The 27,512-nt window shown below is 42.5% G+C and overlaps 1 protein-coding gene across 1 annotated transcript in view; it reads right to left on the reverse strand.

Annotated features, from left to right (window-relative positions):
* ALK (ALK receptor tyrosine kinase) overlaps positions 1-27,512 on the reverse strand; it is a 665,036-nt gene that overhangs the window by 442,653 nt on the left and 194,871 nt on the right. The window contains 1 exon segment of the mRNA XM_056852389.1: positions 11,358-11,477. Within this exon segment, the coding sequence (XP_056708367.1) occupies positions 11,358-11,477 (120 nt within the window).

Genomic DNA, 27,512 nt, shown 5'->3' on the forward strand with positions numbered 1-27,512 from the left:
TGTCCCTTATCACCCATTAGCCTTTCCTCTGAGAGACATTCCATATGTTTTTCCTCATTGTGCTGTTCCTTCATCAGCTGTTCAAAGAGGTTAATGCTAGAACCCCCTGCAGATTCTCCTAAAGACTTTACTACTGTCACATCCCTTCTTCATTAGCTCTGTTCGAACCCAGTTCCTTCGAGGAAGCCTACCTGCCTCACCTCTTCTACATTATGGTTTGATGAAGAGTGCAGATATCATAAAGCCCATCTTCAATCAATCTATAGAAGATTCCAACTTCTAAACTCGCCTGACCTGCTTGAGGATTACTTTCTGCGGAGGAGAGAATACCAACTTTTAGTGATGACCAAGAAACGGGACCTACAACTCAAACAATGGGACAAATTAGCAAAAGCGATCCAAACTAAAGATCCAAGGAAGTTTTGGCGTATGGTTTCCTGTGGCATGCGGAGCAATCAAATTGTGCCCCAGTCCCAAATTTCAGTTTCAACTTGGATAAGCCATTTCACAGCGCTATTATATGACCCAAATAGTCTGGAGTCTCCCCCTGGCGATTTGACCTCATTAGGACTTCCTATGTGGCCCCCAGTTGAAATTGATGAAATTAGATCTCTGATAGCCAAGCTGAAACCCAAGAAGACCCCGGGCCCCGACGGCCTCCCAGGCGAAATATTCTCTGTATTCCCAGAGACTTGGGCCCCAGTTTTGGCCGATCTTTTTACCAAAATCGACAAATGCGGCCAAATACCAGTGGCATGGACCACGGCCCTTGTGACCCCAATTTTTAAAAAAGGGGATCCAATGAATCCTTCAAACTTCTGCCCTATCAGTTTGCTCTCAGTGGCTGGCAAGTTATATGCCAGCTATTTATTGTCTAAGTTGCTCATCTGGTCTCCTTCCCAGATAGGCAGGGAACAAATAGGCTTCTCCAAGGGGAAATCCACGCTTGACCACTGTGCTGTTCTCTCTCACTTGGCTAATAAGTACAGCCGCCACAAAGGGGGGGGGGTATTGTATGCAGCCTTTTTAGACCTAAGAAGTGTGTTTGACTCAGTCCTCAGAGAGCGCCTCTGGTGAAAGTTGGCTGGTATGGGAATTGATCCTCGCCTACTCATTCTGATTCGAAACCTGTACTTCTCTAACAGCTGCCAAATTTGGTACAATAGATCCGGCCAACTTTCTCCCTATATAAACTCTAATAAGGGAGTCAAGCAGGGCTGCGTTTTGGCTCCCCACCTTTTTAATTTATATTTAGCCGACCTTGTCTCTTATAAGGAGAAAGTTGATGATCACCCCCCTATTTTAAATGCCCAGGCTATCCCCATGCTTCTCTACGCAGACGATGCAGTACTTTTATCCCGCACTAGAGTAGGCTTGAATCGCCTTTTGCAGGCGTTTGCGGATTTCTGTGAAGAAAACTCCTTAATTATTAATTTTGATAAATCAAAAATTTTGGTGTTCTCTAAGTCCCGTAAGATGTGGACCTGGGCGTTGAAAAGAAATAGTATTGAGCAGGTTAAAGTGTTCAAGTACTTAGGTACTTCCAGAGCAATTTAAAGTAGAACAGCCAGTCCAACCAGGCTATTAATGCCATGAGACTTCGATCTGGTGCTGTAGTGAAATTTTTTTATTCCAGGGGTGGTCAATACGTGCCAGCCGCAACCAGAAGCTAGAGTCAGCCCAGTCTTCTTTTCTGCGACGACTACTTGGAATTCCCAACTGTGTCTCGTACCCTACTCTTTGTTTAGAGACAGGGCTAGATCTTTTATAAACCAGGGCCTGGCTGCTTATTTTTAAGTTCTGGTTGAGGCTACACTATAGAGCCACCCCGTCGAGTTTGACGTGGCATATGCTATCAGACCATTTTGTCTCACCCTGGAGCAAGACCATCAGTGATAAAATTAAATCCATAGGGGTGTCCTTTGAGGCGCTACTCCCCTTAAATGAGGCGCGAGCCTTCAGAATTTTAGAACTAAGGATCACCGACATTGGGAAACAAATGCTCCTTGCTAGAACTACAAGCTCTTGCTCACCTTTAACCTATGGTATCTATATGACCCCGAGCTCTTTACCTGGCTACTTTTAGACTCTGACCTCCCCTTTCTTGAGACGCCTTTTTATGCAAGCTCGCCTAAATTTCCTCCCCACGGCCTGGACCATGAGCAGATATGCCAAGGTCCCCTACGAGAAAAGGATATGTTCCTGTGCCACTGGACAAGTTGAAACCATGGCCCATGTATTATTCACTGTGAGCTTGGCTCACCCTTACGGGAACAGATCATTGAACCCCTCTTGGAAGATTGCCCTGGTGGCACCGATAAGAAGCTAGTCAGATTTCTTTTAAATGACAGCTATCCCCAGGTTACTGCAGGGGTTGCTAGCTTCTTGGGACTTATTTTAAAAAAATTTAAACCTCATATATGATCTAAGGAAGAGACTTGTTCCAAATTTTAAAACCTTATTTTAACCTCAATATGTATGTATTTATTTTTTATGACAATAAAGGTCTGATTTGATTTGATTTTGATATATGTAATATATTTTTTTTTTCAAGATTAGGGTGACTTTACTATAGTCCCACCTTGGCCTTGCATGAGTGAACATTGAATGGGTTCTTGTCTGTGTTGCTCCTTGGAGCCATCTGAATGGTGGCAAAACATGGAAAAGAGTTTGAGAGAGAGAGAGAGAATCTCAGCTCTCCAGACTGCTGGACTGCTTGTAAAACAGTGACTAGCTGTTATAATACAAAGGCCCTTGCCATTTTGGAGCCAGTGGGCAGAGAGTAGTAGGATAGAGGCTAATGGTTCTACTTATTTATTCTTGGTTGGATCCAACAACTCTTCTATGGCATTATACCTCACTGAGATCCCACAACAAACCCTGTACTCACCAGGCTCTGCCCCAAAATTTCTTCAACCCAGAGTTGGAAACCCTAAATGTTACTCACAGTGAAAGAGTTACTTCAGGATTTGCTATTTTTAATATGCTTGCAGCTCATCATGTGCATGACTCACAAAATAAGAGCACCCTAGTTATTAAATATACAAGTTTAAACTAATGAAAGTATTATTTTCCACTAATGAAATTATTATTTTTCCACATTTCAGTAAAAGCTTTAATGGATAAAAACTTCAATTTCAGAAGGTGGGGCCATTTGGAAGGTAATCAATTAGGACATGAGACTTTCTTGGGCCTCATTCTTTGAAACCAAAGCCATGATCCTGTAAACTTCTTGCTAATGGTAATAATACATTAAAAAATAAATCAAGCACAATGGTTGGTTAACCCATGTCATGCAACAAACAACTGATCAAAGCAGCTAAAATTTAGACTCATACCACAATATAAAAAATGTAAAGGACAAAGAGTATGATCCAATGGATCCATTCCACTGACAGTGGTGCTTTCCCCCAGGTAAGAAGCCTTCCCGTGACATTTGAGCTGCTCGTGTCAAGGCCCGGGGGAGCACTGCCATTAGTAGAACAGATCTATGCAATCCAACCAAAAGAAACAAAATTCAAAAACATGAAAAAAGTCCAAATTTAATATTGGGTATTGGTCTACTTGTACAGATGCCTGGATTTGGATGACAGTTATAAGGCTAGTTTGTCTTAGCTACACTAAACACTTGCACCACACTGAATCATTTATCAAATTGTGAATAATTTTACAGCAGAGAAGATTAATAATGATCTCAGCTGAGCCAAGACCCAGAATACATGAATGGTTGCTGTGTGTCATGTAAGCCTGAAATTCAAGTTCCATCCACAATGAACACTGGAGATTGATATGCAACGCTAAGTCAATACAGAGAGAATGCTTAAGCAGCTCTTGGCTTCAAGCTCTCCAGCCCATGCCATATGGGAAGACGCAAGCATAACGAGGCCAGTGAGAAAAACGTTCCAAGAACTTGCAGTCTGGTCTAAAGCCAGCTAGAATTAATTGAGCAGCTTTACTAACCTCAATGGGATTTGGATCAGGCATTGAAAGAAGGGGTAGGCAGCTTATTTCAAAAGCATATTGACAACATCTTGCCTCACCCTGGACAAAGCAAGCACATTCTTGAGAGGCCAGGGGTCTAGCCCTTTTAGGTCAGCATAAATGGTGCCGTTGCATCTCAAGTCAGGAAAATACTGCCTGGTGAGTAGGAAAACTGTTACACAGACAAGTAACTAACAGCTAGGGCTGTGACTATATTTATTGGATGGGCGTGCATACCAAGGGTAAGAGTCAATGCAGGCAGTTATCCATTCAAGAGCACATAAAGCTCCCCTTTTGTTGAAAGGGAACGTACATGAACACATGAAGCTGCCTTATACTGAATCAGACCCTTGGTCCATCAAAGTCAGTACTGTCTACTCAGACCGGCCGCGGCTCTACAGGGTCTCAAGGTAAAGGTCTTTCAAATCACCTACTTGCCTAGTCCCTCTAACTGGAGATGCCAGGGATTGAACCTGGGACCTTCTGCATGCCAAGCAGATGCTCTACAGCCCCTCCCCACATCTGTGACCACATTCCTACTTAAATTACAATTCTCCTTAACACTTATCAGCAACTCTATTGCTGCCTCACTATTTGCCATTATGAAAGTGGTTGTACACATGATACATCCATTTTTAAGCTTACTTACATGGCCGAATCCCAACCATACATTCACACATCTCAAATTGTATATTCTGGTTTTTTTTTAATCATTTCAATTCCCCCCCACACACATTTCAAGGGTAAAACAACACCACAAAAGCGAAAAAGTGAACACTGTTCTCTTCCCTTGAAGAGAAAAATAGAGGTTTGTGTAGGAAAAGCAAAGATTTAGAGTGCCAGTACTGAAAACTCCTGTAATGAGTTTTCAGTACTGGCACTGAACATGGTCCATCTATCCAGGGTAGTTAACGTTTATGGACTGAGTGCCAGACCCCCCCCCCCCCCGCATAATGTCTACTTGTGACAACATGAGTGTGCTGGTTTTAAATAAAAAGCTTTGGAGGGAAGAGTTGTGCTTGACCAGAAATGCTCGGAGCGAGCCAAGCTCCAATGGCACTGCCAGCACATCAAGGGCTTGTGTTGGTCCCTTGGGCAAAGAACTGGACTGGCTTGCCAAGCAAAATGGTCTGGCTTGCCACTGCTGAGCATGTGTGTCTTCCTCAACCTGTCCTTTCTGCTTAACACCAGCTACGATGGCCCAGAGAATGTCACTCTTAGGACAAGATGGTGTCTTTCATCCCCTGTTGTTAGTCTACAGAAGCTTGCGGTCAGAGACAGATTACCTCTAAGCATGTAGGTCACGCTTCTGACTTGCATAGCTAGTAGTTCTCAACACACCTGCCACTACTGCTTACCCTGGCAGAACAGTGAGGATGTGCACAAACATCTGGCACAAAAGTATTCCTTTGGCAGCCTAAAAAAAGCTGACGACTTTCTCTTGGGACCGTCATAAACAGTTTTAGAAATGCGATCAGGGCTTAAACATTCATATACCCTCCTCCTTTTGTAGAAATAAATGTGAAGGGGGGGGGGGAAATGATGTAAAATATTAATTCATTCTGTTTTTCAATCAAAGACATTGATCAATTAACAGAACAAGGAAAAAGTAATTAAGAAGGCTAATATTTCTTTACTTCAGCAATGCCATTCACTTAATTAAAAGGGTCCCATCAGACTATTAGGCAAACAAAATTTTAATAGACGTTTTATTAAACCCTCCCTTGTAATCTTAATTAGGCAACAAAGCTGTGAATTAATAGAAAAGCATTTGTTTAGTCCATATATGGGAATGGAAAGCTGTTGGATTCAAGTAGCCTTGATGAAATACTTATTGGGGGGGGGAGCACTTTGAAGATCTGCACAATGGAGGCATACATGTGGCACTAGTAGGGCAATGTTAATTTATCTTTATGCTATAGCATCATATTAAACTACATAAAGGTCTGTGGTCTTTAAGCTCTTAATAGGAAGGAGGAAATTTTTCACATGTGCATTGGTTCAACTGATGGGTTAAGTCAGTTCCTTTAAACCGAAGGACGATATCATGGCTGCCTAGCATTTCAGACAAACATTAGACAGAGATATTGTCGAAGGCTTTCACAGTCAGAGTTCATTGGTTCTTGTAGGTTATCCGGGCTGTGTAACCGTGGTCTTGGTATTCTACCAAGACCACGGTTACACAGCCAGGATAACCTACAAGAACCAATTAGAAAGAGAGGTAGATAGACAACTAGATAGGCAGACTGACCTACAGAGAAACTTTGATGAAAAACCAGACATCAATATTGATGCCTATTTTGGAATTAAGTCATTTCCCCCCGTTGAGTGCCCCTCTCTTGGCAGATCTTTCCTGTCTTGCATTGTTGACTCAGAATGATCTGCTGATGTCTCCTTAATGGTTGCTGATTATGAAATAAATGATTAAGGCTAAGGGATGGGGAGGGATTCAACAGTACAGGCCTGTAACCAGGGTGGTGCAGAAAGGGGCCCATCAATCATTTGCCATGTCCCTCCAATCAGAACTAGGTAGGGTTGCCAGGTCCCTCTTCGCCACTGGCGGGAGGTTTTTGGGGTGGAGCCTGAGAAGGGTGGGGTCTGGGGAGGGGAGGGACTTCAGTGCTTCTGCAAAGGCCTTAATGTTTTTGTAAAGGGACAACAACACAGAGAAATCAACCACAAAAAGGTTCACCACAACTGAGGTTTCTCCAAGCAGCCTCATCAGTTAGAATCTACCTTGAGTCTCAAGTAGAAAACTGGTAAATAAATAATATATAAATAAATAATAAGGTAACTTGATGGACTGACCACCACTGTGCTCATCCCCCCACCCAATAAAAATTTCTGGCTATGGGCCTGCAACAGTATGAAGATGCTTAAAAAGAAGGCCGTTAAGGGGAGACACGATAGAGGTCTATAAAATTATGCATGATTTGAAGAGAGTGGACAGGGAGAAGTTTTTCTCCCTCTCTCATAATACTAGAAAGCAGGGTCATCTTCTTAAACTGGAGGGTGAGAGATTCAAAACAGATAAAAGAAAGTATTTCTTCACACAACGCATAGTTAGATTGTGGAACTCCCTGCCCCAGGATGTGATGACGAATGCCAACTTGGAAGGCTTTAAGAGGGGAGTGGACATGTTCATGGAGGATAAGGCTATCCATGGCTTCTAGTCAAAATGGATACTAGTCAGGATGCATACCTATTCTCTCCAGTATCAGAGGAGCATGCAGAATATATTAGGTGCCATGGAACACAGGTAGGACTGCTGCCACAGTCGACTTATTTGTGGGCTTCCTAGAGGCACCTGGTTGGCCACTGTGTGAACAGACTGCTGATGGGCCTTGGTCTAATCCAGCATGGCTTTTCTTATGCTCTTATGTTCTTGATTTAAAGAAAGCATTTAGCAGTCATTTGGGAGTTTTCTAAATACTTTGGGTTCAACTGAAAACGGCTACTTTGTTGTTCCACTTGTCTCCAGATTACCCCCTCCCCAATTAAATAACACTGTTCCTGATGCAAACATTTTGTTCTCCTATTGATGTTTTTCATCTGTGAAAACTGCTTCTTATTTCTCCACCCTGCTACCTAGTGTTTAACCAACTTCCAGTCTACAAGAGGTCTGCTCTTATCCTCTTATCCCACAATTGCTAAATTTTCATTTCTTTCTCTTTAATATGGGGAATTTTGAGCTCAGTATCCCTTTACAATGTCAACAAGCATGCATACATTATGCCTGTTCAGTCACCTCCCCCCTTAATCTTCCATTCTTTGACTGAATAATCTTTTGTTATGTTGAGGACTTGGCATGCTTTTTAAAGAGTTCTAAATTGTTAGGAGATTACAGTAACATACCCTCCTTCCCTCAGCTAGAGGGAGTTGATCTACTTTACACATCAGAAACTTTACACTCAACTAGAAAGGAGCTACATGGTAAAAGTGTCATGTATATAACAGGTGTAAACAGTGGACTTAAATTCAGTACATCAGTTCCACTCAGATTTTAAAATAAATTAATTCAGATGTGAAGAATTGGGGCTCTTTGAACACTGGTGAATCCTAAAAGAACCAAAAATGTACAGGCTTATGCATCCCCGGTTTGTATAGCAATTGTTAATTTATAGAACTGTATTTTTGAGGAATATAAAGAGGCTTGGAATCAAATAATAAAAGGATAAATGAAAAGTGGAGTTTTTCATCATTTAAAGCGGACGAAAAATGTATTACCCTCAGATGGAACTGGCATGTCGTCATTGTTCAAACCAGTATAAAAGCAAGGAGCAGATATTCTGTGCCAAAGAAAAGGCACTTCACGACATGAAATGCCGAGACATAAATTTAGAGAAATATGTGATGCCTTCACATAGGTAGGTCAAACTTTTCCCTCAAGCAGATAATTAGAGGCTTGGGGTGAGTAAATCTTATTAGCCTCTTTCCACCTCATCTGCTCTCACAAGAGTCTAGCAATAGATTCATCCTCCTTCATAGGGATCCAACAGGTATACTGAAGGTAGCTTTCCTAGTGCTGCATTAACTGCAAGAATACCAAGATTGTCCACAGTGTGGCTGATTTTTAAAAGAAACCATTAATAAAGCTCTTTGTTGACTTTGACTTTAATGAAGTCAGTTGCCAAATGATTCCCATATGTTTTGGGGGTTCACATGAAATCTGCAGGTATCACTGATAATGTCATTTGAAGTGTTTGGGTTTTTAATGTTCTTTCTACATATGGAAATCATATATACCTTTAGGATGAAACTTTCACTGTATCACTATTTAAATGAATTGTTAATGTATTGTCCAGTATAGAATGGGTGAGCAGTAAATGGTAATAAAGCTGAATAGCATGGGATATACTGCCATGTAAGAATTTAAGAAATTTCTTTGAAAGCTGTAAGTAAGAAAGGATGCCTATAAAGAGAGAGTTAAGGGTACATATGAGTCCTCTGTTGATTGCTACTAGTAAAAGTGGGTAGCAAGATCAACATTAGAGGCACAATCCACATTAGTTATGTGTGGTTAGATCTTAGGATCTGCAGGTACAACAATTGCAGATCTTTCCCACATTCACCTTCCCTGCCAGTTCTTTCCAAACCCAGAAAAGATTATTCCCACAGTTGTAGGCAATCTAACACCCATGTGGGTTAGCAGGCTGCAGTGGGGAGGAGGGCAAAATCACCCTCTTGCTCCTCTTCACTAGAGCTGCACTGATGAAACATATTGATTTTGTCCCACCCATCCCTCCAGCTGGAGCCATCTCATCCTTAGGGCGATTACATCATGTGGGTCTAAGGACTCTGGGAACAAACTTCCCAGGGTCAGAACAGACTGTTTGGGAGGATGGGAAAGTGAGGAAGATCTGCAACCCTCTCTGCCTTGTGCCAATAGGTCACAGGATCCAACCCTTTAGATTCAACCCACCATCCAAGTTAGTAACTCTGTAGTTGACCTTTTTGTCTTCATTATAATTCCTGGCAGAGGCTGATGAATCTCGATTTGGAGGTAGCCTGTCAAGTAATGTGCCCTTTTCCATGTCTTGACTTTCAGCCTTCCTCCCAGAATGTGCGAACAAAGCTAATTGCTTTGTTTGGACATTGTGGAAGGATGACCAGAATTCCCCCAGGAAGAGTCTGCAGTAGAACTAAATCACCATGTAAAGGAAACCACAGAAACATGAATGCAGTAGTGCAGCAAATGACAGTGTTATTAAGTGCTTCCCTAGCATCACCATTCTCTTAAACAGGCTAAGGTTCAGAGGTATTTATTAATGATATTGATTAATGAGCAGTTTCTTATCTCACTGATGTGAAAGATATGGATTTTTCTACTGAGATTCCCATTTTGCAGAGTATCCTTCCCAAAGGTAACTACAAGGCAACAGCACCACTTTCATTGGGGGGGGGGGGGTTAATGGCATAATCCTAAAGGAGATTGTAAATGACAGGATAGCAACTAAGCCCCAAGCTAGTGTAACTTGGAGATATGCTGGCATATATGTCCAATTGTATCCTGATAATACTGCACTGGTGTAAATCCTTCACTGGCACAATTGCACCAGTGCAGAGGCCAGTTGTGGGCAACACAGGAGCATACCACAGGCATGCTGGGAGAAAAGAGGCCTTCAGACAGCATTCTGTGTGTTTGTAAAGTGCTGTCAAGTTGCAGCTGACATAGCAACCCAGTAGGGTTTTCAATGCAAGAGACTAACAGTGTTGGTTTGCCATTGCCTTCCTCTACAGAGAGACCCTGGAATTCCCTGGTGGTCTCCCATCAAAATACTAACCAGGCCTGACCCTGCTTAACTTTCAAGATCTGACAAGATCGAGCTTGCCAGGCCAGGGCAGTCAGAATCCTAAGCCCTCTTATTCCACAAATCCATCCCTAGCCTACCCACTTTTACCTCCCCTGTCTACAGAATGGCATTCACACAGGGAGGACCCTTGCAGGTCTGCACAGTTGCACTACAGAAAGGGGAGAGGACAGTCCCCTCAATATTCACAGCCCCCTAATCACTGCTGGGGTGATAAACCATGCAAACTGCATGATGGGAAGGGGAGACGGGGGGGAAGGGTTGCTAGGATGATTAGTACTGGTGCAGCAATAACATTCATGAATCCTGTGTTTTTCACTTTCACTGAGTCTCTTTTCGCTTCTTGAACTTGGCTGCTGCATTTTTGTCTTCTAGATAAATGTATAGCTATTTCTTTAGCTTTGGGGTTCATTCTTTTAAATTCTTCAATTTTTAATTGCATCAATTTGCACAACCTGTTTCTTGCTTAGTACGTGTCATCATAATACAAGGTGCAACTCCCCCCCATCATGAATTATAGAAGCGCTTGCTTTTCCCACTTATATAAAACTCAGCACTAGACCAATGGCACCCTGAAAGGGAGCTACAGAGAGAGGTTTCGACTAGCTAATATTACCACCTTTCCTTTGGTGGAACTGAACAACAGAAAACAAGCTTCAGATCCAGCCCAGTATTTTTACCTTGATTTCTGTATGCTGTCTTGTGAAAATTTGGAAAAGTGACTTAATATATGCTAAAAACAAGCCAATAATATAGCAGTTTCTCACATTCAGGTAATTAAGATAAAATGCAGGATAAGAGAACAATGTGAGCGGTTTTGGGTTCCCATTGGGGAGAAAGTCATGGTATAAATGAAACAAATAAGTGATTAGCAAAGTTATCACATGAAAAAAGTAAATTGGGAGGTCATACTAGAAACTCACCTACAATTAGTACTGCATTATATTCTTCAAAGCCCCCCCCCCACATACACACACACACTATTCTAAAACTAATTTTGATGGCTACTCATTTTAACATCAAACCCTTTAATAATTACTGGGAACATGGAATGGATGTGCTTACAGTGCCGTCCTCTGGGAATGAAGGAAGGAGTGGAATCTTTCATGACCCAAGACAAATTCCAAGCAGGAAAATCCAAAGTAAGTGGAGGAATATTTGTTGGCGATTCCAGAATGCTCAGACCTGTAAATAAAGTAAAAGCAGTTGATATAAACACAGGATACTTATACAAGCAAGAACAATGTGCATCTATTTTACAAAGATAATTGGCAGCTGTCACCCTGTTTAACAGTCATAGCAACTTAACACTAATTAACCAATCTTATCTAATGATTCTAATCTACAGCTCCTGGTGCATAACTGTGTGCCTCAGGATCATGGCTGCATGCAAGTATCTCCCAGTAAGCAGATTATTGGATTGGAGTAATTATGTTTGTACAAAACCAGACCAGCTTTATGAATGCAAGCTGGACAACACACATGCTTCACTGATCTTAAATATGAAACAAATCATAGGGTTGCCAGCTACATGGAGAGGCTTTTCATGTGGAAATGAGCAGGTGAAGCTATTTATGCATTAGAAGTAAATAACATCACCTGGTAAATAACATTTCATTAAGCTTCTATTAAGGCAGGGGTGGGGAATGTCAGGCCCGAGGGCTGTTTAAGGCCCATGAAATCATTTGGTCAGGCCCTTTGTGGGTCCTGGCAGATCTCTAGCTCAGAAGGATCTAAGACTGGTGATCTACCCCCTCCCGCAGACAGGAATAGCCTCTGTTCAAGGCTGATGTGAGTTTGTTTTGCCGAGAAAGGGAACCTTTCCCCCCCCTTGCAGAAGAGTCGTTAGCTACATAACCAATCCAAGAAACTCTAAATGTTGTTTACCCTCAAAATGTAGTTCAATATGATTTATTATGTAATGTCATGAAACCATCACACTGGCTATATGATTCCTGATTGACTGGGATCACTTTGTAATGGAGGAAGCCCTAACAACTAGGGGGGGAAATGTTGGCAAAGAAGTGGCAGATCAGGGGAATAACTGCAGTGAACAGATGTTCTCACAGGAAGGGGTGTCCTCAAAACATTTTGGAGCCCCCAAAATACTTCTTTCACCCTGAGCCATGAAAGACGTAGACCTAATTATTGTAACTTGCCCATAAGAACTAACTGCAATTGTGTGGAAATTTCACCATTTTGTCAACTTGATTTTTAGTACAAATTTATTACATGATAATAAGGGCTAATTAATGCCATTGGGTGATCATGAGTATACCCTTTATGATAATCAATTCTGACAGAGTCAAGAGGGAGAAGCAATTTATTTTTCGTCACTATGTCTGTAATCCTAGGAATGCTTTCCTGGGAATAAGCCCCACTGAATAAAATGGACTTCTGAGTAGACCAGCTTAGGACCATTCCATTTGTAAATGAATGGCTTTTTATGTTCATATACTAAACTGGGAAATCAAGCTTCCCTTGTCTGCCTGTTAGCACAGTGACTTTCTGGGAATTTGCTTCTGTGCTTGTAATATGCCTTGACGTGGATGGGCCAGGCTAGCCTGATCTTTTCAGATCTTGGAAGCTAAGCAGTTTTGGTGCTGGTTAGTACTTGGATGGGAGACCAACAAGAAAATCCAGGGTTGTTAGTCAGAGTCAGGCATCTCTTGCCTTGAAAACCCTAGGGGGTTGCTATAGGTTAGATATGACTTAATGGCACTTTCCACCCTACTTGTAATATCCATTTAGTCTGATGACTTCAGAGCATGAGTCTGGGGAATTCTCAGTTCAAACCTTCTCTCAGCTATGAACTCTCTAGACAGCAAGTCATTGATGCCCTCAGCCCCCTTCCACATCTGCAATAGGGGGATAGTGATGCTTATCTGATTTACAGGATTGTTGTAAAAATTACTGAGATAATTCATGTAAAGGAGTCTGAAAGTGTGGTAGATATAACAATTGTTCTTGGTACTGTTATTAGTAGCCTTAAATGGATGCAGCTGGACCCAAGGCGGCTTCTTTGTTTTGCTATTTGATGCTAATGCATGCAGAACATCAAACGGCTTAGGAAACTAACACAAAAGCACCAAAAATAATACTGTGTGGAATTTTAGATGTAAAAATAAATTTCAATGATGTCTGAGAATTGAAGTTTTCAAAATGTTTACTGAGTTATTCTGGCCACCACAACTCGTAGGAAGATTTACTGCCTGGGTCTTGTTCTCTGCCCCTGTATCAGAGATGTCCTGATAGATATGTGAACTAAGCATGTGGTCTTTAATCTGATAAAAGCTGAAATATTTGCGAATACTAGGGAGCAGTGAATTTTCCTCATTCTCTTCCTTTATTGTTTCAAAGGTTCATTCTGCCTCACATTCCACTCATCTTGAATTCTAATTTATTTAGAGGCTTCTTCAGATGTTTACAGGAAGTAGAATGGGGCCCAGCAAAGTAATGGTGGGCAAGCTCTGCCCCTGACCTATGCATCAAGTGATGTATACAAAGAGCTTATATGAATACCGATGCATACACATATGATTCTCTCAGCATGCACTGCTTTTCTGATCATGCTGTACACATTTCATTTGCAGATAGATAAGACTCAATGTGTACATCCCAGAGAACAGGTCAGGGTGGAGATTTCCATCGCGGTCCCATTCCTTCCCCAACACACCTGTGCATTTATTTGATACCCTTTGAATATCTGAAGATGGCTTTAGAGAATTTGAAGAGAGCTTAGGAGAATTTTAAAAATTCTGGAATTGAACTATGTGTACTTTGCCATGCTTTATTTCTATCTCCATTCCCTTTCTATATATCACCAATATGCACATGTTTTGATAAAATATCACCAAAAAAGCAAGCTTGATATGTTTGTAACTATAATTAGACCAAGGGACAGAGATTTGGCAGTGTTTTCATCTAGGCCCACATATGTTCCTGTGTGTTGGTAAAATATCTCACAAAATAATCTTACAACATCTGTGCATACGTGCAGTTACAAAATCAAGTGTAATTCTCTCTCTCTCTCTCTCTCTCTCTCTCTCTCTCTCTCTCTCTCTCTCTGTGTGTGTGTGTGTGTGTGTCAGACACACACAGGCCATTTATGCAGGGTCAATTTTGATGCTCGCTCAAAGCTGTTTTTTAATGTGACCTTTAAAATGCCTATTCACGGTCCCAATGCAAAAGGAGAAATTCCACACACACCCACTTGCCTGCTCCCTCATTCCTGTTTTCATAGCCATTAGCAACTGCTGTGTGGATAGCTAATGCACAGCTGTAATTTTGCATAGTTCCTTGAGGGGATTCTTTGCCTCGGGGGTGGAGCAAACACAAAAGGTCACATTAAAGGGGCTCTTAAGATATGTGAAGCAGGTATGCGTCGACTTCGCAGTGACTTCCTAAATGACGGTTCAGAGTGAAAAACTCAAAAAAATATGCGGAGCAATTCAGCCTGGAACGCGCTGCTAATTACCAGGCATAAATGGCCACAGAGACAGAGAGAACAAATGTTTAGCAAAGAATACAAGTGTCAGTAGAAATCTTTGTCTCATACTAATCGCTTACAAACCATATGCACAAACAATTCCCGGGATACAATATCATTTTGGTGACTGAAAATATCTCCATTCCCCCAGTCCAAGACTGGAAAGTACAAAGTATAAATTGCTTCTCCGAGAAAAATATTAACTTCTATACAGAACTGTCCCTCGGACTGAAATTGAAGATCTTCGGATCTTTGGTGTAAGGTGTGACCTTAGAGCATTTCTCACTTGTAACATTATTTTTAGCCTTTGGAAAGTTGTCCTGTCCAGCAGGTACTTTCACACCCTGCTGGCTTTCAGCGGTACAAATTAGAGTGTTCGATAGCAGCCTTTAGGGATTATCTTTTCCCCCATGACCCCATGTTGGTTGTGATGGTCTATTTTCATCTGTATCCACTCCAAACACCTGCCAGACCAGCATGATTCAGAGAGAGTGAGATTAGCACTTCTGCTCTGATCAGGGAGGCAGGCAAACTCAACAGAAACCCAGAAGCATGACAAGCCAGCCATGTCATAGGCCTCTTAAATGCATAGAACTTCTGTTTGACAGCTTAATTTTTTCCCCCATAGGTGTAAGCAGGAAATTCAAAATAGAACATAAACAGTTTGATTACAACCAATTCCAGTTTTTCATATCTGTATCTAACTGGCAAGAGCCCCGTGGCGCAGAGGGGTAAGCTGCAGTACTGCAGTCCAAAGCTCTGCTCACGACCTGAGTTCGATCCCGACAGAAGTCAGTTTCAGGTATCCGGCTCAAGGTTGACTCAGCCTTCCATTCTTCTGAGGTCGGTAAAATGAGCTTGCTGGGGGTAAAGGGAAGATGACTGGGGAAGGCACTGGCAAACTACCCCGTAAACAAAGTCTGCCTAGAAAACGTCAGGATGTGACGTCACCCCATGGGTCAGGAATGACCCGGTGCTTGCACAGGGGACCTTTACCTTACCTATCTAACTGGCTCAGGTGGAAAAGGATCCCATTGTCTTCCAGTCATTCAGTTCTGCTCCCCTGTGCCCTCTGTCAAACTGTACTTATACCTGTATATTTACACCTGGACTGGCTCATCCTGTCTATCTTAAAGACCTAACTAAATGAGCTGCAATAAGATTTATGACTGGATTGGCAGAGGAACTTTGAACCTGTACTCTGAACTCAGCAACAGAATATGAAATCATAATGGAACACTTTTTGAATGGCTTTTTGTCTACATAAGTATCCAGATCACAGTACATGACTTCAGGAAGGCTTAAGCCTGGCACCTCTCCTTTTAGAGATTACATACTCAAACTCATGGCTGCTAGAATTGAGGAAATACTTCTTGCAGTCCACAGGCAAATGAAGGGTCTGGGAGGAAGCAGGGCGGAAAAACACAAGCACGCAGAAACCAGGTTGGAGTAAAACAAGCCACCGGAGCACTGGCGGGGCATATGGCAAGGATCCAGGCATCAGGTGACCTGTCTGCCGATGAAACCCTTCCCCAGCCCATTTGCTGGGTTTTTTCCTGGGATGGGAAGTCCTATGTTCCCACATGGGTGCAAGCCTCTGCATGGTTCCTTGCAACCTGTGAGTGGAGCCAAGCAACAGCCCCCGAGCTGGGCATGCTGCCACCTGACTCCAAGATCCCTTAAGGGGGTACCCACCTAGAGGAGGAGGGCACAAAGCCACAGCCTCTCTCCCTAAATGGATCCTGCCCAATGCCTAAAACTGCCCAAAGCTATGACTGGTTAAAAACAAGACTTATAAGAACAAGAATCACAATCGTGCAACAAAACCTGCAAACAAGGGAGTGTGGAAGGGATGGCAGAAGCTGATCTGGGGGGAGCCCAGCATCCACATGGACTTAAAAGGGAACAGGGTGGACCATGGGAAAGCCTCTGAGCCAAGGCCCCCTCCCCAGCCCACCCCCACAGGCTGACAAAACAGCCAGCCATTGGCTGACCAGCCTGACGCTGCCAGTGTTGCCCCAGAGTGTCAGCAGCTGCACAGCACCCACACACTTCAACGCTGCCCAGGCATGGGAAGCGAGCGTGGTGTAGTGGTTAAAAGCAATGGTTTGGAGCGGTGGACTCTGATCTGGAGAACCAGGTTTGATTCCCCACTCCTCCACAAGAATGGCGAACACTAATCTGGTGAACTGGATTTGTTTCCTCACTCCTACACATGAAGCTAGCTGGGCGACCTTGGGCCAGTCACAGCTCTCTCTCAGCTCCAACTACCTCACAGGGTGTCTGTTGTGGGGAAGGGAAGGGAAGGTGATTGTAAGCCAGTTTGATTCTTCCGTAAGTGGCAGAGAAGGTCGGCATATAAAAACCAACTCTTCTTCTTCCGAGCCCCACCCTCTGCCCTGCAGCTGCAAACACAGCCCCAGGTAAGTCTGGGGCCATGCTTTTGTGCTATATTATAAAGTTAAGTTGGCCTCTCTCTCTTTCTGGTGCTGTTAAAGCGACCTTGAAGCTTTGTGTTTCATGGGTATATCCTGTAGCTTCATCTCAAAGTATTTCTTAGGGTAATTGGCCTTACTACAGGGAATGAAGATTATATCAGAAGACAAAAACTCTTCTCAATTAACTTATCTTGAATGAAAAATACAGAGTAAAAGGTTTGCACATAGCTGCAAAGTAAGATACCACAATGAAGACTTAGTGATTCAGCGTGAGATGGGTGGCACAGATTAGAAGAATGTTTCCTTTAAGACAGTAGTGAACATGTTGCCCCCTGTAAAACGAGCCTTGGCATTTTAGCAATGTTTTGCATCTCTCAGCAAAAGGGTACAAAACTGTTTGCTAGAACAGTGGCTGTGGGGGAAGAAAGAGGGAATGTGCCCCTACCTCACAGGGTGACTGTTGTGGGGAGGGGAAGGTGATTGTAAGCTGGTTTGAGTCTCCCTTAAGTGGTAGAGAAAGTCTGCATATAAAAACCAACTCTTCTTTTTCTTCTATTGCTGTGCAGCCAAACAGATGCTTCTGAGTTTGGGGATTCTTATCCAATGGCCATTGCACTGAAAGTAATGGAGTGCAGAAGAATGGGTTCTGCTTTGCTATGTACATTGGACTGCGCATCCAAACACCTGTCATTTCTATGTACTGCATTAGTCTCCATGGGATGTGCATTTGGATTCATTTCCCAATGCAAGAGAATATTGGCCAGCTGACTTTATCACGGGGATAGGTTTCCTCCATACCTTCTCCTTCAAGCAGCAGCAGACTGGAGAAAGAATGGCTGTGTACAGGCATGGAAAAAACCCCACCAAAGGAGTTTTTAATAACCCCCCTCCGTGGCAATTTTCACAGCAGAAATCAGACCTCATGAAAATTCAGTGCAGCACAACCCCCAGTTAGCCCACATCATTTAAGAAAATTACAATAGGGCTACAAGTCAATTAAGAAAATTCCTCTATTTTTAAAAATGAAGCTCTCAAAGAAAATCCAATGAAAAATTGTTTTCCAGCCATTTTGCTAGGGGGGAAATGCTTTGTTTTTGAATCAGCAGAAGATATAGCTTCTACAGTAAAAATATACTGGAAAAAAATTAACCCTAACTGGAGCATCCCAACTACTGGCTCCCTGAACCACAATGTTTCCTCACTTTCCTACAATCAGCCTAACCTTTTAAATAAATGAATGAGTTAACAACCGGAGGCTGACAGCTCCATTTTTAGTTGCCAGAAGTTTGGCAGAGCACAATAAACCACAGAGAGGAAGTACGTTGAAACTTCTCCAAGTTTCTAATTTAAATTTTTCACTTACAGCCATAGCCATTTTTGACATTTTGGCTAAAGAGAAAAACCTTTAGATACTCTGCCTTTAGACATGAACCTGAGCAGAACATATTTTATTGTGATACAATGCAAGCTCAGATGACACAGCTGAACAGGAGGAATGCAATTCATTCAACCCCAAACTGCTATAGTTTGAGGCACATCTAGATTAGATTACTGCAGTGTGCTGTGAGTGGGGCTGCCCTTGAAAAGTGTTCAGAAACTTCAGCTGGTTGACTGGAGTGGGTAGTAGAGGCCATATCACTGCATTGGCCCATCTATGCTGACTTCCAATCTGTTTCTGGGCAAAATTCAAGGTTCTGGCTTAGAAATATAGAAACCTAGAGATGGAAGTGAACCCAAGGGCCATCTAGTCCAACCCCCTGCACAATGCAGGAAATTCACAGCTATATCTCTCCCCTCCCCCACTCCCCCATTGACCTGCTCTATGCAGGAAGTCAGAAGACCTTCAGGATCTCTGGTCCAATCAGGCCTGGAGGAAAATTCCTTCCTGACCCCAAAGTGGCAATCACCCTGGGCATATAAGAAAGGGCCACAAGAGCTGAGCACTAGCTCATCCCTTCCTGCCCTCCCTGTCATAATCTGCCTAAATTCACAGTGAGTAATAGAATCTGCTGTGAGATGGTCATCCAGCCTCTGCTTAAATACATCCAAAGAAGGAGAGCCCATCACCTCCCAAGGAAGCATGTTACACTGAGGAATGCTCTCACTGTCAGGAAGTCCTTCCTAATGTTTAGCTGAAAACTATTTTGATTTAATTTCAGTCTGTTGGTTCTGGTCCGACCCTCTGGGGCCACAGAAAACAGCTCCATGCCATCCTCTATATGACAGCTTTTCAAATACTTGAAGATGGCCATCATTTTATCTCTCAGTCGTCTCCTCTCCAGGCTAAACATACACAGCTCCTTCAACCTTTCCTCATAGGACTTGGCCTCCAGATCCCTCACCATCTTTGTTGCCCTCCTCTGGACACGTTCCAGCTTATCAATATCCTTCTTAAACAGTGGTGCCCAAAACTGAACTCAGTATTCCAACTGAGGTCTAACCAGAGCAGAATAAAGTGACACTATCACTTTGTATGATCTGGACACTATAGATCTGTTGATGCTGCCCAAAACAGTGATGCTGGACTTACCTGGGGGCTGTGATTTGCAGTTTTGGGGCGGGAAAGCAAGTTGGGAGGTTGTTTTGCCAGCTCCATGCCGGCAGCAGAAGCCCTGGCAGGGCTGAGGGCCTCACAGCAGCCCAAATGGGCCAGTCAGCATTTCCAAGAGCAGGCTGGGGACTTGGAGCTCCAGGCGAACCAGGAACATTGTGTTTTTCACTCAGGTCCACCGCTCCCTTATTTAGCTGGGCTTCTGCAAGACAAGTCTTCATCCATCAAGACAAGTCTCCTCCATCCTATAATTATGCTTGGAATCAGCATATCTGAAGGACTGTCTACTCCCTTATGAACTGGGGCTGTGCACTGAAAAAAGCCAAATCCTTACATCAGCTTTTCCCAGATAATCGAAATTTTTCAGGTTTATTAAACCCAAACTCAAAAAATATGAGGTGCAAAGCTGATTGCTGGGCTCAGCTGAGCCCAGCCTTCAGTTCACTGCTGCCTCCGAAGTCCACAGGGACTTCCGAGGTGGCAGCGATGGGAACTCAGCAAGCGGGTAAGTGAGGGGGAGGGGGAAAGGGAGGAAATAGCGGTGGGGCCAAAGTGGCCCCGAATAATGCCCAAAAAATTGGCATTCTTTGGGATCCACTTTTTGGCTACCTTTCATTGTCACCAATTTTTTCTGGTAACACCACCCTCCGAAAAATACCGATAAGGTATTTTTCAGGTTTATCAGTTCGGCTTTAACCGAATGCACACCCCTAATTATGAACCCCTAAATGGTTTTAAAATGTGATTTTATTACGTATACTTTAATTTATTAGCTGCCTTTGTGGCCTTTGTGAGAGTAGGAAAAATGGATGTAAATTTTATAAATAAATAAATAAAATGTTATGAATTAACATTTGAGGTACACTTAAGCCTTGCCCCATGTTGTCTTTTAGAGTCCATAACAGTAAGAACCATCTGCCTTCTCTGGAACCCACCTTGTGGGTTTCTGGGAGAATAACTGTTCTGGAAAGGCCTCCCCAGGTAATTTTGCAGTGTCTCTTTGACTGATATGAATACATTCCCCCATCTCATATAGTTCAGAGAATTACCTGTCCCCAATGGAGACTGCTGAAAAGAAGCAAGGCCAGAGCAGTAAATCAGGCAGAGATGCTACAAACAGCCTCCTCAGTGGGACTCTACTTTGGGCACACAGGAAATGTACTTCAGTTTTAAACAACCAGGAACCCTCTGAGGGCCCTCTGAGGGCATTATGCATGCTGAAATCACTGCCCATGTGTAATCATAGCTCACAAGCACTGAGTCCATGCAAGTACAAAGTGTGTTCACATAGGTTCCACACCCATAATCAGGCATGCTTTGTTAACATTCCCAGTACATGCTTTGTACATGTATAAACTCTGGGCTCATAAGCCAGACCTCACATGTAGATGGGTGGTAGAGTCAGCGTGCTCAAGCCCACTTCCAACTCTACATATATTGATTTTAACATCCATAGTATTGATAAAATTACATTTCTTAACATTGCAGAGGCAGGTGTGCATACATGGCAAGGGATGAATTGTGCTATTGTTGTATACTTGCTGCCATTATACGAGGTGTGAGACAGTTTTTCACTGAAAAACCATCATTTTTTCCAGGTACTTGCTCAAGCTGAACTCCAGTTGTGAGAATAGATGTAGGCATCTTTTGGTTATCATCCTGCTGGCAATCTTCCGGCACAAGCTGCTAGAACTGGTCTTGTTGTGAGGTCACTAAGTCTTTTTACTCATAGGGACTTGAATAATCATGTATCTGAGGAAGGGAGCTTTCCAAGGCTTATACCCTGAAATCTTGTTGGTCTTTAAGATGCCACTGGATTTGACTCCTACTCTTAATATTCATGCTGAGTCTCTTTGCCTAGTACAGCTCAGGACTGTGTGATGGCTACCATGGAAAACACAGGGCTGTCTCAAAACATCTCAGTTCCAGCGTCATTCAGCCCTGTGAGCATAAAAGGTTCAAAGATCACTAAATCATGATGCTCACTGGATGATCTCAGGCCAGTCCCTCTCAGCCTAAGCATTGTGGTGAGGATGAGGGTGGGGAGAGCCATGTATGTCATCCTGAGCTCCTGTAGGAAGGACTGGTTTTAAAAATATATATGATTGATTGACAGATTTGCTCAGCTTGGTTTAATGCAAAGGTGTCATGCTGTGACAATTGAGTAAATGGCAATGAACACCCTTGTCACAAACTTAAAACTTCTGACAGTTTGGAAGATTGATTAAGATAGTATGGCCTCAGATGCTGATGAACTAGGGGCAATGAAGTAGGAAGTAGTACAACCATAAGTGGAAGATTAAACAGGACAGTTCATTATTAGAATACATATTAAGGAGAGCCCTCCCAGATCAGGCCATTGGTCCATCTAGTCCAGCATCCTGTCTCAGTGACCAACCAGTTCCTCTAGAGGTCCAACAAACATGGCACAGAGGCTGAAGCCTCTGATGTTGCCTCCTGGCACTGGTATTCAGATGTTTACTGGGTCTGTACATAGAGGTTCCCTTTAGTCACCATGGATAGTAGCCACTGATAGACCTGTCCTCCATGAATCTGTCTAATCCCCTTTTAAAGCTGTCTATGCCTGTGGCCATCACTAAATCCTCTGACAGCAAATTCTACATTTTAATCAGTTGCTGTGTAAAGAAGTATTTCTTTTTGTCTGCTTGAATCTACTGCTGATGAGCTTCACTGGTTGCCCTCAAGTTCCAATATTGTGGGAGAGGGAGAAAAAGTCACACACACTTAAAACCTTAAAAACTTACAGTCTTTTGCAGGCATCCATTCTGAGGCTGTTTGGCTGCTATAATTTTTTGCAGAACCCTTATATAATGTTATGAGGTCAATCTAGCTTCAGTTGTTTGAATGAGTTCCAGTTGTTGCTGCTCAGTTTGCTTTAGCCTTGACCTTTCCCCATCTTTGTTTATTCCAGCTTGTTGATGAGGACTAACTCCACAGGGAGAAAGACAGGGGAAGTGTAACCCAGTTGATTCTCCTGAACCACTCGATTACTTTTTGATACCATTAGCCATGCTACCCTTCTAGAGATGGGTCCTTGAGGGACTGTGATTTGATGGTTTAATGCCCTTACTTGACCCTTTAGGAAACTTGCTATATGGAGACCTGAAGAATTCCATTCTCCCCCCCCCCCCCATAATTTTGCTATTTAACACCTGCACAATACTACTGAAATATGTTTTTGGGAATTTGGAGGAAAGTGCCATCAACCCAAGTCTACTTGTCTTTTCAGCAGACTTAGGTGAGGTAGTAAATGTTCTATACCCATATTTGATGCTATCTTGAGAATTCCAAAGAGCACAGTTGGGAGGGATTCATATACATGCACCCAGTCACATCTAGTGAGATATCGATACTGTCAGATCAGCCATCTCATCAAGCAACAACTCCTGGATGAGAGCTTTTCTCTCCTGGCATTCAGAGGCAGCATTTATAGACTGAACTACTGGGGCACTGAAAAAGGGACTGGAATGGAGGGGCAGTCACTCACCCATACACAATGTAAAGATATCCTCTAGGAATTCAGATGGACTACCTACCATTTTTTCTTACTATGTACACACCATTTTTTCTTACTATGTACACATTCAAAGAATGAGGAGTATCTTAGCCTTTTGCATGCTACTTCCACATATGGAAAATAATAATAACCAGTAAGCATACCTGAGTTCTATCCTGATGGAAGTCGGATTCAGGCAGCCAGCTCCAGGTTGACTCAGACTTCCATCCTTCTGAGGTCAGTAAAATGAGTACCCAGTTTGCTGGCGGTAAAGTGTCGATGACTGGGGAAGGCAATGACAAACCACCCTGTAAACATAGTCTGCCTAGTAAATGTCAGGATGTGACCTCACCCCATGGGTCAGGAATGACCCGGTGCTTGCACAGGGGACTACCTTTACCTTTTTACCTTTAAGCATACAGCATATTATAAGACCTAAGCGATCAAAGGTCCATTATGTGTAATAATAATTTATTTCAGTGTGCAGAATTCTATTCTCAGTACACATGAACACACAAAGCTGCCTTATACTGAATCAGTCCATTGGCCCATCAAAGTCAGTACTGTTTACTCAGACTGGCAGCAGCTTCTCCAGGGTCATTTGTATCAATCACAACCTGATTCTTTTATCTGCTGATGCCAGGGATTGAACCTGGGACCTTCTCCATGCCAAACAGATGCCACAGCCGTTGCCTAGTAATTCTTGAAACAACCTTAATAAGGTAAGTCAGCATTATTTTTCCCATTTTGCAAATGGGAACTGAGTCTGAGCCAGGATGACTCTCTTATAGCCACCCGTTGATTTCATGACAAAGGCATGATTTCTGCCAGAGACTTCCTGGTTCATGAATCTGTCAATCAGCCACTACACTACAATACTTCTCAACGAGGCAAAGTTACAGCAATGGTCCAGTTCAGAGAATGGTGTATGGATGGCATATACACAGAACAAAAGGATTGTTCCCAGCTGTCGGAGAACAAAACCTGAATAAAACAAAACTTGACCACAGCTTAGGGTTGCCAACTCTGGGTTTGGAAATACTGGAGATTTGAGGGTGGAGCCTGGGAGATGGGTTTTAGGGAGGAGAGGAACCTCAGTAGGGCATAATACCATACAGTTCACTTTCTAAAGAAGTCATTTTCTCCAGGATAAGTGGAATGAATATTTTAAATAAATAAATAATGAATAAGCTATCTATGGAGATGAATAAATAATAAATAAGCTATCTATGAAGATTCTGGGAGATCTCCAGCCCCCACTTGGAGGTTGACAACCCCATCACAGCTTCAACTCCCCATCCCCCCAAACACTGTTGCATACTTGCCATTTTGACTAATGGACTTGTTCCAAGTGGGTTGTCTGGGAAGTAGCTATTTTTAAAAGTTCTAGACCACTATAAATGAATGGTAATTTCAAGATTTTATGTCAAATTCCATTCAGTTATACTTTGTCCTTGGGGAATATGTTGCAAAATTACTCTTAAACAGTGGTTTGAATAAAAGCCAGGAATTCACTTTTGTAGCAATTCAGGGCCTCTTTATTAATTTCCCACATGAGTGACTACAAGAATGGCTGCAAAGAGAAAGCATACTTGAAAACCCTGAATTACAAGAACAATTCTGGCTAACTGGGTCAGGGTTGCAGAATTTCTGCTCTGTTTGGTAAAAGCAGAAGTTTTTATTATTTTGTGTGTGTTCTGATAAGCAATCAATGGCCCCATATTTCATTTTTGATGCACTCTGGTCTGGCTCACATCTATTGCCATTGGAGATGCACATTTGTATTCTCTTTTCTTTTTAGATTTTGCTCATTTCCTTTTTTAAAGGCTTTAAAGCCTTCTGTTTGGGGGAATCAGATATTTTTGTTGTTTTAGCTCTTCAGTTTAGTTTTGGTTTCCATTGGGAAGCATTTTTGTTAGTGATTCTCCCTGCTATACAATTGGCATACAGTTCTCCAAGAGTTCTCACCAAAGGGACCCACTTTTCCATATTTCATCCATCCATCCATCCATCCATCCATTCATGAAATAATCCTTATTTAATGGGTTCCTAAATGATGTATAGTTGGGGTTGAACAGTGAAGTATTCAAAGTAGTGGATGACATCAAATTATTCAGAATGGTGATACTAAGCAGATGGTGAAGAGCTCCTATAGGATTTCTTCATAGTGGATGAATGGGTGGCACTAATGTAAATGAGGGTATTTACACATATGATGATTGCAGTGACTAACCAGAAAAGAGATCTTGGAATAGTGATGTGTAATGGGGAGAAATGCCAACTCAGTGTGTAGCAGCAGTGAAAATGGAAAATTCTAGGCAAAGGATTATTAAGAAAGGGATTCTAGATAAAGGATTATTAAGAAAATTGCCGAAGTCATAATGCCTTGGGTTTATTAATTTATTTAGAAAATGTAGATGCCACCTTTACAGAAACCTGTTTGAGGCTGCATCAAAATAAAATAGGACAATGAAATCATAAAGCCAACAGCATAAAAACAAACCATAAAAATAAACCAGGGCATAAAAGTGATATCACTTTACTCTGTTCTAGTTAGTACTCACCTAGAGTATTGGGTTCAGTCTTGGGCACCACAATTTAATAAGTATATAGACAAGCTGGAACATGTCTAGAGGAGAGCAATGAAGATGGTGAGGGGTCTGGAGACCAAGTCCTATGAGGAAAGACTGAAGGAGCTTGGTATGTTTAGCCTGGATGGGAGACAACTGAGAGGTGATATGATAACCATTTTCAAATACTTGAAGGGCTGTCATATAGAAGATGGTGCAGAGTTGTTTTCTGTTGCCCCAGAAGATTGGACCAGAACCAAAAGGTTGAAATTAAATCAAAAAAGTTTCTAACTAAACTTTAGGAAGAACTTTCTGACAGTTAGAGGGGTTTCGCAGTGTAACAGGCTTCCTTAGGAAGTGATGGGCTCTCCTTCTTTGGGTTTTTTTAAGGAGAGGCTAGATGGCCATCTGACTGCAATGCTGATTCTGTGAATGTAGGCAGATTATGAGAGGGAGGGCAGGAACGGTTGTGTCTGTGTTTGGCTCTCATAGCCCTTTCTTACATGCCCAAGGAAATGCCGATTGCCACTTTGGGGTCAGGAAGGAATTTTCCTCCAGGCCAGATTGGCCAGAGATCCTGGAGGACTTTTTTGGCCATCTTCTGGGCATGGAGTAGGGGTCACTGGGGGTATAGGGGAGAGATACTTTTTAATTTCATGCATTTTGCACGGGGTTGGACTAGATAACCCTGGTGGTTCCTTCCAACTCGATGATTCTCTGATTTTAATATGGTCCAATCTGTCTGTCAGTATGTGGAATGGCATGGTATAGCCTGATCTCATCAGATTGTGGAAGCAGGGTCAGTACTTGGATGGGAGACCACCAAAGAATACTGTGCAGAGGAAAGCAAATGGCAAATCACCTCTACTTCTCAGCCTTAAAAGCCCCTTGCTGGGGTTGCTATAAGTCAGCTGTGGCTTGACATCACATATGTACATAATCCATCTGTCCCAGCAAATATCTTCTTTGCCTTTTACAACCCTCTTCCAAAATGCTCAGTGACAACCCGTCACTTCATCTTTTCCAGTTGGAAAACATGTTAAATAATGTATTAACTTACAATGATTTTATGTCACACTCTGAAAGCTTGATGAGTGCAAATAAACAGCATTATGTGTGTCAGAAAATCTGTTCTGAACTCTTGCAGAGAAGGGAGCATATACAGGTAGCAATTAGTAGGTGGTCGTAGATGACAAGATGTTTCTCTAAGGTAAATGGAATATAGTTTTGGAAACATTTACAGTGACTGACAATGTCAACTGGCTAAGAGCAATTTGAAATATCGTGTGGAAATAGATTAAATAGCTTTTAAAATGCTCCTACAGAGTAAGTGCATGCCGTTTGTGTTTACCAGACAGCTACACAGCTACGTAGTCTGCAGTTATTGCCCATAAACACTGAAATGTTCCACCTGACTATAACTCTGGCACATATTGAAGAGGAAGAGGAGGAGGAGGTGGTGGTTTTTATATGCCGACTTTCTTTACCACTTAAGGCAGAATCAAACCGGCTTACAATCACCTTCCCTTCCCCTCCCCACAACAGACACCCTGTGAGGTAGGTGGGGCTGAGAGAGTTCTTAAGAGAGCTGTGACTAACCCAAGGTCACCCAGCTGGCTTCATGTGTAGGAGTGGGGAAACGAACCCAGTTCACC

The sequence above is a fragment of the Euleptes europaea genome, chromosome 7 (assembly GCF_029931775.1).
Source record: "Euleptes europaea isolate rEulEur1 chromosome 7, rEulEur1.hap1, whole genome shotgun sequence".
In the NCBI taxonomy this organism is placed as follows: Eukaryota; Metazoa; Chordata; class Lepidosauria; order Squamata; family Sphaerodactylidae; genus Euleptes; species Euleptes europaea.